General features: G+C 44.6%; 1 protein-coding gene across 1 annotated transcript; it reads right to left on the reverse strand.

The window, feature by feature from the left end:
• Positions 1–1,505: 1,505 nt before the first annotated feature.
• Positions 1,506–9,883, reverse strand: LOC130493792 (zinc finger protein 260-like). The gene is made up of 3 exons (XM_056867404.1): positions 9,730–9,883; positions 2,292–3,574; positions 1,506–1,973 (listed from the first exon to the last, which is right to left on the reverse strand). Exons 1-3 carry the CDS (start codon positions 9,881–9,883, stop codon positions 1,506–1,508), a joined length of 1,905 nt encoding a protein of 634 aa, XP_056723382.1.
• Positions 9,884–10,969: the final 1,086 nt, after the last annotated feature.

The raw sequence follows: 10,969 nt of genomic DNA on the forward strand, positions 1-10,969 counted from the left end.
TCTGAGAAGCCAAGTTGTAGGCAACATGAACACAGATGGTGGGAAATATCTCCTCTCTTATACATTTTTAAATGATGTTACCTGCCCTAAGCCTGGCTTTGGCCGGGGAGAATGAGCTACAAATCACAAAAAAATAAAAATAAATAAAACAGAGGCTTAACAATATCCCTGACCTATCAGAGCTATGTGGTGTGATGGTAAAAGTGTGTGACTAGGATCTAAGAGACTCTTGGTACAACCAATATATAAATCAACTTAAAATGTCTGGGAACCTAAAACACCCATTCGAGCACAGGACTCTACCTGCCGCGTCTCTGCATGTCAGCCCACCGGCCTTGCTTAGGATAGATTCCATTAAAGATACAATATTTCAGATCAGGTTGGAGTGAACCACCCTTGATTCACAAAAAGCCACAAGAGGCAGCTGCCTGTTATATCTCTGCATGCCTCCCTGCTCTATGTGTGACCCCTTCCAGGCAGATGGCATTCTCAGTCTTCTGACGAAGAAACACAGGGAGCGGGGAATGATTTTTACTCTTTTATATTATAAAATAAAGTTTCATAGAGCATAAGAGTTCAAGTGAACATCCAATATGAATTTAATATGAGACAGGCTCTATAATAAAGAAGACACACCATTTGAAAAAACTTTCTACAGTTTCTTGTCTAATAACCACAATGTCTTCCCAGTTACAGCTGCAGTTTGGAGTGATTTGCAGGGAGTGATTTCTCAGGTGTGCACCGAAAAATGGGCTCCTTGTTTGAATATTTATTTAAAATAGGGGCCCTCAACATAGTGCCAGTGGGTGCCATGGAACCCACCGACCCATTTACTGGCACCCCTCAAGCGTTTTTAGGAAGTGGGTGGGGCCAGGTAGCGCTTTTGCCCAGAAAGGCTTCTGATTTACTATTGGAGATTTGAAGAGCTGAGCAGATTTCATCAAATGTTGCTTTGGCAGCAGCTGCCATCACAGCACAAGGATCTGCACTGTGTTACTGAAGTGAAGCCATGGCAATAATTTTGTGGTGGCTCCTCTCCCTGCAGCAGCCATTTTGTTGCTGCACCCATCATGTTTGTCAGAATACCAATTGTGCCCATAGGGCTGTCTTTCCACCCACATAGGGTTTCCAAGAAAGCAAACATCAAAACATTCAAACAATTCATTATTAAAACAATACATTAAGAACAGCATTGAATATCTATCAGTGATATCATTAATGTCACTTCTTATTTAAGCATGAAAGACAGCTAGAAAAATCTCTCCCATTTCATGCTGTAATTCACTGATTGGGAATCAAAAAAGCATCTGTGTAATAACTATGCAAGAGCCTTCCTAAGTACAGTACTCTAGATATAGGAGCAAAGCCTTGCTTCAGTCTCAGCATTGAGACGGCTTCTCTGCTGTGTGAACACCTCAATGAGATGTTTTCCCCCTGGTGTAAATCCTTTGATGTCTAGTGAGACTGATACTATGAGAAAAGCTCTTCCCACACTCCAAGCATGTTTATGGCTTCACCCCAGTGTGAATGCGTTGATGTGAAGTAAGGTGGCTCTTGCAACTGAAGTTCTTCCCACACTCCAAGCATTTATATGGCTTCTCCCCTGTGTGAATTCTCTGGTGTAAAGTAAGGCTGTACTTCTGACTGAAGTTCTTCCCACACTCCAAGCATTTATATGGCTTCTCCCCTGTGTGAATTTTCTGGTGCAAAGTAAGGCTGTCCTTCCGACTGAAGTTCTTCCCACACTCCAAGCATTTATATGGCTTCTCCCCTGTGTGAATTTTCTGGTGTGAAGTAAGGTGGGACTTCCGACTGAAGTTCGTCCCACACTCCAAGCATTTATATGGCTTCTCCCCGGTGTGAATTTTCTGGTGTAAAGTAAAGCTTTTCTTCCAGGAGAAGTTCTTCCCACACTCCAAGCATGTATATGGCTTCTCCCCGGTGTGAATTTTCTGGTGTAAAGTAAGGTTTTTCTTCCAGGAGAAGTTCTTCCCACACTCCAAGCAGGTATATGGCTTCACCCCAGTGTGAATGTGTTGGTGTGAAGTAAGGTGGCTCTTGCAACTGAAGCTCTTCCCACACTCCAAGCATGTATATGGCTTCTCCCCAGTGTGAAAGCGTTGATGTAAAGAAAGTTGGTATCTCAGTCTGAAGCTCTTCTCACATTCTGAACACTGATACGGTTTCTCATTTCTGTGAAGCAGGAGATGTGATGACAGGGATATGCTCTGGCTGAAGCTTTTCCCACACTCTATGCATTTATATGGCTTCTCCCCTGTGTGAATCCTTACATGTTTATTGAGATTGCTCTTACAAATGAAGCTCTTCCCACATTCCAAGCATTCATATGGCTTCTCCCCAGTATGAACACGTTGATGTATAGTAAGGTTGTCTTTTTGACTGAAGCTTTTCCCACATTGCCAGCATTTATATGGCTTCTCCCCTGTGTGAACTCTCTGATGTAAAGTAAGGCACTTTTTAGTTGAGAAGCTCTTCTCACACTCCAAGCATTTAGGTGGCTTCTCCCCTGTGTGAATTTTCTGGTGTAAAGTAAGGCTGTCCTTTCGACTGAAGTTCTTCCCACACTCCATGCATTTATATGGCTTCGCCCCTGTGTGAATTTTCTGGTGCAAAGTAAGGTGGTGCTTCAGGCAGAAGCTCTTCCCGCATTCCAGGCATGTATATGGCTCCTCTCTTGTGTGTATCCTTTGATGTTTAGTGAGGTCGCCGCCACGAAAGAAGCTCTTCCCACACTCCAAGCATTTATATGGCTTCTCCCCTGTGTGAATTTTCTGGTGTAAAGAAAGGTTGGCCTTCTGACTGAAGTTCTTCCCACATTCCAAGCATTTATATGGCTTCTCCCCTGTGTGAATTTTCTGGTGCAAAGTAAGGCTACCATTCTGACCGAAGTTTTTTCCACACTCCAAGCATTTATATGGCTTCTCCCCTGTGTGAATTTTCTGGTGTAAAGTAAGGCGGGACTTCCGACTGAAGTTCTTCCCACACTCCAAGCATTTATATGGCTTCTCCCCTGTGTGAGTTTTCTGATGTAAAGTAAGGCTACCATTCTGACGGAAGTTCTTCCCACACTCCAAGCATTTATATGGCTTCTCCCCTGTGTGAATTTTCTGGTGTAAAGTAAGCCTGCTCTTCCAATTGAAGCTCTTCCCACACTCCAAGCATTTATGTGGCTTTTTGCCTGTGTGAACCCTTTGATCATCAGTTAGGCGGCTATTCTGAAAGAAGCTCTTTCCACACTCCAAGCAGCCACATGTTTTGTTCCCTGTATGGATCTTCTGTTCCATCTTAATGCTGGAGATGCAGCTGATCCTTTTCCCTTTCGTGGGACACTTATTCCTTCCCTTTTCTCTTTGTATTTTGCTTTGGGCTGGTATGTCATAGATGTTCCTGCCCTGACAGTCAACCAACTCCTTCCTCCGCTTCTGTTTTCCTTCCCATTTTCTTCTCAGTTGCCTCCGAGGTCCGTCTCCATCCCAAGGTTCCACCACCTCCAGATCCTCGTCTCTTTCTGAAGACACCCTTCCTAGTTGCCCCTGTCTTTCAGTATCTGCTGCTGGAAAAGAGAGCAAAATCAAATAAGAGCCTCAGGAAACAAAGACCAATTAACATGAGCTATCATTACCAAGTGGTATTTTTCCCGATGGGAACTGGAGGCCGGGAAAAGTAAATACAGCAAGAGCAAAAGACAGGGAGAGGAAGTGGGGGACAGAAGGGACCAGAAGGGTAGACAAAAGAGGAACTGCTTCTCTGTATTGGAGTGGCCACTGGGCTCTTGCTGAAAGGACTCCATGGCAGCTCAATCCTTGTGCCTTCGTGCTCCTAGTTTAAGGAGATTCTTTTTTTTTTAATAATAATTTTATTGGTTTTTATAATACAAATTTTCCATGATAGTAAACAATAAAAGCAATATGAAATTCAAAATTCTAACTCTATGTTGTTATAATTTCTTGAATTCATAACAAAAAAAAACAAATTAGAGGAAAATTTATGGCTTCCCCATCACCTCTCTCCGCCTCTTAATAAAATATTCATCCCATCGTAATTGGTCTGATCTTAACTATCATAAATTCATTTAACTTTCATAAAACATCTTCTATTAATATAAATGATTATAACTCTTAATATTAATTGTGTCTTCTAGATCAGATTAATAAGTATTCTTCAATTTTTCCCAGTTTTAATTCATATTCACAATATTTCATCCAATCCTCCCATTCCCCTAAAAATCGAACATTGTCTTTTTCATTTAAAATGGCTGTAAGTTTTGCCATTTCCACCAATTCAAACATTTTCCCAATCCAGTCTTTTTTCTCAGGAATTTCTGCCCCCTTCCATTTTGCTGCATAAAGCAGTCTCGCAGCTGTTGTAGCATAGATCAAAAAAGTTCTTTGTATTAGCAAGTCGTCAGGTATCATACTTAATAGCATCATTTCTGGTGTTTTGGGTATATTTTTTTGTACTATTAGTCTCAGTTCATTGTATATCATATCCCAAAAATCTTTAGCTTTATCACAAGTCCACCACATATGGTAAAAGGAACCAATTTCCGTATTACATTTCCAACATTTAGGGGATGTTACTTTATATATCTTTGCCATCTTCTTAGGTGTTAAATGCCATCTATACATCATTTTATAAATGTTTTCTCGAATTGATTGCGCGTTTATTCCTTTCAAATCTTTTGACCAAAGTCTTTCCCATTTATTAAAAGCAATATCATGTCCGATATTTTGAGCCCAATCAATCATAGTTGGTTTAATTATCTCCTGCTCACAATATAATGTTAAAAGTAGATTGTACATTTTAGAGATCAGTTTCAGATTGTTTTCTAGTAACATCTTGTGGAAAGGGGACTTTTCTTTAGAAAATCCATTTTTCATATCTTGTACAAAAACTGATTTAATCTGACAATATTGCAACCATTGTAAATCCTCTTTGAGAAATTGAAATTCCTTTAATGAACATTTTTCCCCTCCCAATTAATTAATTCCTGGTAAATTATAAATTTGTCCAGTCTAAGTGGACGTAGTGTTAGCATTTCTTGCGGTGAAATCCACATCGGAGTTGTTGGTTCCAAAATATGTTTATATTTCATCCAGATACGCAGTAGAGAGGACCTGATTATATGATTCCTAAATGATGCTTGTATCTTAATTTTGTCATACCATAAATAGCCATGCCATCCACTAATATTATTAAAGCCTTCAAGCTCCAGTAAACGTGTATTTGATAAGGTTATCCAGTCTTTTAGCCGTAGTTTAAGGAGATTCTTGTCCCTTGGGACATGGAAGGAGGCCAGCCTTTTTCTGCCTCTACAGGAGGCATACATTTGCAAATGAATGTATTTATTGAGAAAATTCATATGCCGCCACCCTAGGGAACCTCCCCAAAGAAGCTTATACAATGGAACATAACAAAAAACATAGATCTTAAAAACAGCCCTCAAAAACACAGGTAGAGGATCAAACCAACAAAACACGGAGCAGCTGAACATGGAATTTAAACATTCTTCTGGCTAAAGGTAGACTATAACACAATGATTTAAACCGTCTAGGCTGGATTACTGTAACTCACTCTACGTAGGGCTACTGAGACTGAACCAAAGGCTCCAGCTGGTACAGAATGTGGCAAGCGAGGGTCCTTATGGGGGCCTCTTTCCATGAACATATACAGCCAGTGCTCTGTCAACTTCACTGGCTCCAGATGGAGTATCGGATCAGGATTAAGGTGGTGGTTGTGACCTTTAAAGCATTACACGGTCTGGGACCCTCGTATCTTTGGGGCCGCCTCTCCTGGTACACCCCCCCGAAGAACGCTGTATCCTGCTGATAACAACTTGCTGGTGGTCCTTGGCCCTAAGAGTATGCGGCTGTCCTCAACAACAGCCAGGGTTTTCTTCGCCCTGATGGAATGCTCTGCCTTGTAACATCACGGCCCTGCGGCACCTGAAAGAGTTCTGCAAGGCCTGTAAGACAGAGCTATTCCACCAGGCCTACAACTGAGGACAGCCACAGGTGGCATTAATGCTGGTCTCCCTATTCCCCCACCCCTTCCCTCTTAACAAACTAGTGTACTCTAATGGGGGGAGCCTGCCCGCTTGGTTATGGCATGTATATATATATATACGCAACTTGTGATTTTACTGTTGTTACCCGCCCTGAGCTTGGTTTTGGCTGGTGGGGGGGCTAGAAGTGCAATAAACAAACAAACAAATAAAAGGAGAAGAGTTGGTTTTTATATGCAAACTTTCTCTACCACTTAAGGAAGAATCAAACTGGCTAACAATCACCTTTGCTTCCCCTCCCCACAACAAACACCTTGTGAGGTAGGTGAGGCTGAGAGAGCTGTGACTTGCCCAAGGTCACCCACCTAGCTTCATGTGTAGGTGTGGGGAAACCAACCCAGTTCACCAGATTAGCCTCCGCTGCTCATGTGGGGAATCAAATCGGGTTCTCTGTATCAGAGTTCATTGCTCCAAACACCCGCTCTTAACCACTACACCACGCTGGCCGGGGTAAAGAGAACTTAAAGGTAGCGTAGGCACCGGGCAAACCACAAGGGGAAGGGCCTCCCACAGGCACGTTGCCATCCCTGAAAAAGGCCTGTCTCTGGCCCTCACCTCCCCCACCTCGGAAGGCAGGGCAGAGCATGTGAGAAGGAGCTTAACTGGCGGGCCGGACAGGAGGGGTGGGGAGGTGGGTTTTTTTAAGGAACCTAGCCCCAAACCATTTACGCCCTTATAGGTACAAACCTACATTTTGAATTGTGACCCGAACAGGCACTTAGGACAGTTCTTTCAGCACTAGGTTGATACCATCCCTGGATCCTGACCCTGACAGTAGTCTTCCTGCTCAATTTAGCGCCGTTTTCAAAGGCATCCCCTAAAAATCAATATTCCAACGAGCACCACCAAATCTACGTGTATCTGACTGCAGGGATGGGTGCAGATGGGGTAAGTATTGGACTGTTGGGAGGGCTGATTAAATCTCCTCAGGGTGACACAATGGGGATTAATTAGCCCCATTGTCCAGCCAGGCACACCTTCCGGGCCAGGGGAAAAATTCAGCGGTTGACCGCCTTCCTGCCCAGGCTTGACACACAAGATGGATCCCAAAACTCTCGGAGAGGCATCCATTTTGTGTGGAGCAGTCATCAGCTCTCATGCCAGTCTTTGGCCCCCCAGTGCCTTCGTGGAGCCCCTTATTGGGAGGAGGGGTCCGACTGCTTACAGGGAGGCCCCTGGCAGAGTGAAAAATAAAAACTAATTTATTAACCAAAAAGTATTTACAGTTAAGAAAACAAGAGAACTGTTAGAAAAGTGGAACAGTGGCAACATCATGCCAGAACAGGAAAACAGAGAGCAGGAGAGATCCTTCCTGGCTGAATCAAAATAGGCTGAGATCATCAAAGAAGGGGAGGAGGAAGGAACCAGACCTGCGATGGCTGTTTCTAGGAGCAGTTGTACATTTGCTGTCATGTTCACTTTGCCCCTGACTTGGCCACTTTTCTGGGGGTTTCACCCATGAGAAGTGCCACAATGGGAACAGGGCACCTTTTACATGCACTGTGTCCCTGATTAGACACAGGTACAGGCTGGAAGAGAGTTGGCCTGACAACAGTACATGTGAAAGAGATCTGGGAGTCTTAGTGGACCACAAACTGAACATGAGTCAACAGTGTGATATGGCGGCTAAGAAGGCCAATGCCATTCTGGGCTGCAACAATAGGAGTATTGTGTCTAGATCAAGGGAAGTCATACTACCACTGTATTCTGCATTGGTCAGACCACACTTGGAATACTGTGTCCAGTTTGGGGCTCCACAATTTAAGAAGGATGTTAACAAGTTGGAGCGTGTCCAAAGGAGGGCGACAAGAATGATCAGAGGTCTGTAATCCATGCCCTATGAGGAGAGACTTGGGGAGTTGAGTTTGTTTAGTCTGAAGAGAAGGTTGAGGGCTGACATGATAGCCATGTTTAAATATTTGAAGGGATGTCATGTTGATGAGGGAACTAGCTTGTTCTCTGTTGCTCCAGAGACAAGGACATGGAGTAATGGATCTAAACTAATAGAAAAGCAATTCTACCTAAACATTAGGAAGAACTTCCTGACGGTGAGGGCTGTTTGATGGTGGAACGCACTGCATCGGAGGGTGGTGGAGTCCTTGCCTTTGAAGGTCTTTAAGCAGAGGCTGGGCGGCCACCTGTCGGGAGTGCTTTAATTGTGGGACCCTACATGGCACGGGGGGGGGGGGGTTGGATTGGAAGGCCCTTGTGGTCTCTTTCAACCTTGTGTGATTTTGTAGTCATCTTCTGGGCATGTAGTGGGGGTCACTGAGGAAGTGTGGGGGAGGTAGTTGTGAATTTCCTGCATTGTGCAGGGGGTTGGACTAGATGACCCTGGTGGTACCTTCCAACTCTATGATTCTAGATAAAATGTGAATACATGGAAGTGCCTACAGAAAAAAAAATCCTGCAAAATAAACTTAAACATCCCTTTCACTGTAAGGCTGTCCCCCTTTACCTGACAGTAATGCATCCTCGATAGCTTTGTATCTTGCTGCAATAGAGCAAAAGGAAGTTTTCTTCTTCCAGTTCTCGAAAGGTCAGCCCTTTCTCCCTCCCAGGGTCTGTCTTTCATGTTCCGTAGTAAATCTGCACAGCTGCATTTGCAGAAATTATGCATTTTCAGCAAAGGGTTTTAGAAACCTAGATGTGCAGTTTCAGAAGGAAGAAGCCCATCAAAGAGTTATTTCTGGACAAAGGAAATGAACCAAAAGGAAATGACTGCTGGTGACAACGGGAAACCAGCACACTTGCCCGATTCTTCAGAGCTTTGGAGAAACTGCATGTTTCTTGGATGGTGCTGCAAATCAAGGAATGGTCCCGGAACCCAAAGTCCTTCAAAGAGAACAGAAGACAACATGAAGAGATTTAGACTTTCCAAGAATATATATGATGTTGAGAATACACCTAGGCTTTGGGGGACAGGGGGCTATTCAAACAGCCGCCAGGATCTTTGCTTCCAGCTTGATGCAGACACAATGCAAACATTACTAGGAACAAATACCAGACAAGTAGCTTATTCAGGAAAAACTCTGGGGTAAATATTAACCATCAACCAGACGTTATGGGTTGTTAGGTCTTTAATAGTGTCTGCCTAAAAAAAATCTCTCAGATGGGTTTACAATATATAAATACAGCACTTTGCTGCAACTTGGTTACCTGGTGGACCTGGCAACCCCTAATAAGGATGTCTACTCAGAATCCTACTCAGGTCTACTCAGTGGGGCTTACCCTGGGAAGGTGTTGTTAGGTTTCCACTATGGAATGCTGGGGTCCGCAACATGGTGCCCGTGGGGTCCTTGGCATCGGCTGACACCTTGTGGCAGCCATTTGGTTGCTGCGCTCACCATGCCACGTCAGAATCCCACATTTGCCCGCAGGCTCAAAAAAGTTGGGAATCCCTGGTGTTATGCCTCAATACGTTTGGCTCCCCAACCAGAGAAACTGCAGCAAAGGTCTGATACTTCCACAGGTCTCTATAATTCACACTCCTGACAAACTAATCCCTTTTCACCTCGAAGACTTTCTACTGGTAACTCACAACCCTCAAAACCAGAGTGATGAGATTTCTTATTACTGATGGCCTGGATTTGTTGCACATGATTCCTCTCCCGCAGACAGGATAAAAGGGACAAGATCCTTACCCAAAGAGGCCGCAGTCTCGTAATTCTCCTGCATGACTTCCCAGTACAGAGCTCTTTGGGACGGATCCAGAAGAGCCCATTCCTCCTCCTTGAAGAACACGGCCACCTCCACAAAGGACGTGGGGGCCCCTGAAAGAGGATTTTTCCTGTTCATCGTCTCTCGCTGCTCCTGAGTATTCACACAAGAAAGCAGAATCCCATATGCAGGTCATTTGGGGAAAAAAGATGGAATAAATCAAACTAACGGCAAGAAAAATTAAACAAGTCTTTTTGACCCTGAAGAGTAACTCACAAATAACATGTATTCTGGGAAACTGGAGGGGTGCCATCTTGGAACAATACTCTAAGCGATACGGATTCAGAAAAGTGTGCCTAACCAGACTCCTCTTGGGTCCACTTTGCTTAAAACTTGCGTGGAATTAAACGCAAATTGACACAGACTGACTGTTTCTGTACCCACAAAAATACTGTTTAACAATTCCATTATAAATATTTTTAAACGCCCCTGTGTACTGGATGGAGCACAGGATCTCCCCCCTCCCATTACACAACTTCAAATCTGCTGCATTTCTGCTGAAGTCTTTTGGCCTTGATTCTTAACCTGTGTGAGGTGATTTGGCCTCACAGAAACAGAGCATGTACGCGACTAACAGCCAATGTAGCATAGCGGTCAGTGTGTCAAGCCTAGGTTGACCCAAGTTCGAATCCACACTCTGGGAGAGCCTGAGCTGCTGGCATGTGCCTCCACACAACACGTGTTTTTGGCTGTAGAAAAGTTAACAGCTCAAGGGAGAGATTCCTGAGATAGTTTTCTGTGGTGAGGGAACTCTTGGCTTGGAGAGACATCCCATCACCGGAGGCCCTGCCCACAGCCTGCCGAGCTACATCCCGGTGCAGGCTTTTCAGCCCGGGGCAGGTCAAGGACTGGGGAAGAAGCGGCCGGTCTGGGTTAGCAAATTCCTGGAGATGTGAGGGTGGGGCCAGGGGAGGGACCTCAATGGAGTTCAGCTGTGACTGTGGGAAATCCCCAGACCCCACCCGGAAGTTGGCAGCCCGACCTGGGGGACCCAGCAGAGATGGGCTGAAAAGCGCAGAGAGAGAGAGTTCGAGCCGCAGGGCGGGCGAAAGAGGAGGGAGAGGCTGCCTGTCTGCAAATATCAGGAAGGGAAAGAGCCGAGAAAGGGAACCTTTAGACTCCGCAGGGCGGGCGAAAGAGGAGGGAGAGGCTGCCTGTCTGCAA

The sequence above is a fragment of the Euleptes europaea genome, chromosome 1 (genome assembly GCF_029931775.1).
Source record: "Euleptes europaea isolate rEulEur1 chromosome 1, rEulEur1.hap1, whole genome shotgun sequence".
NCBI lineage: Eukaryota > Metazoa > Chordata > Lepidosauria > Squamata > Sphaerodactylidae > Euleptes > Euleptes europaea.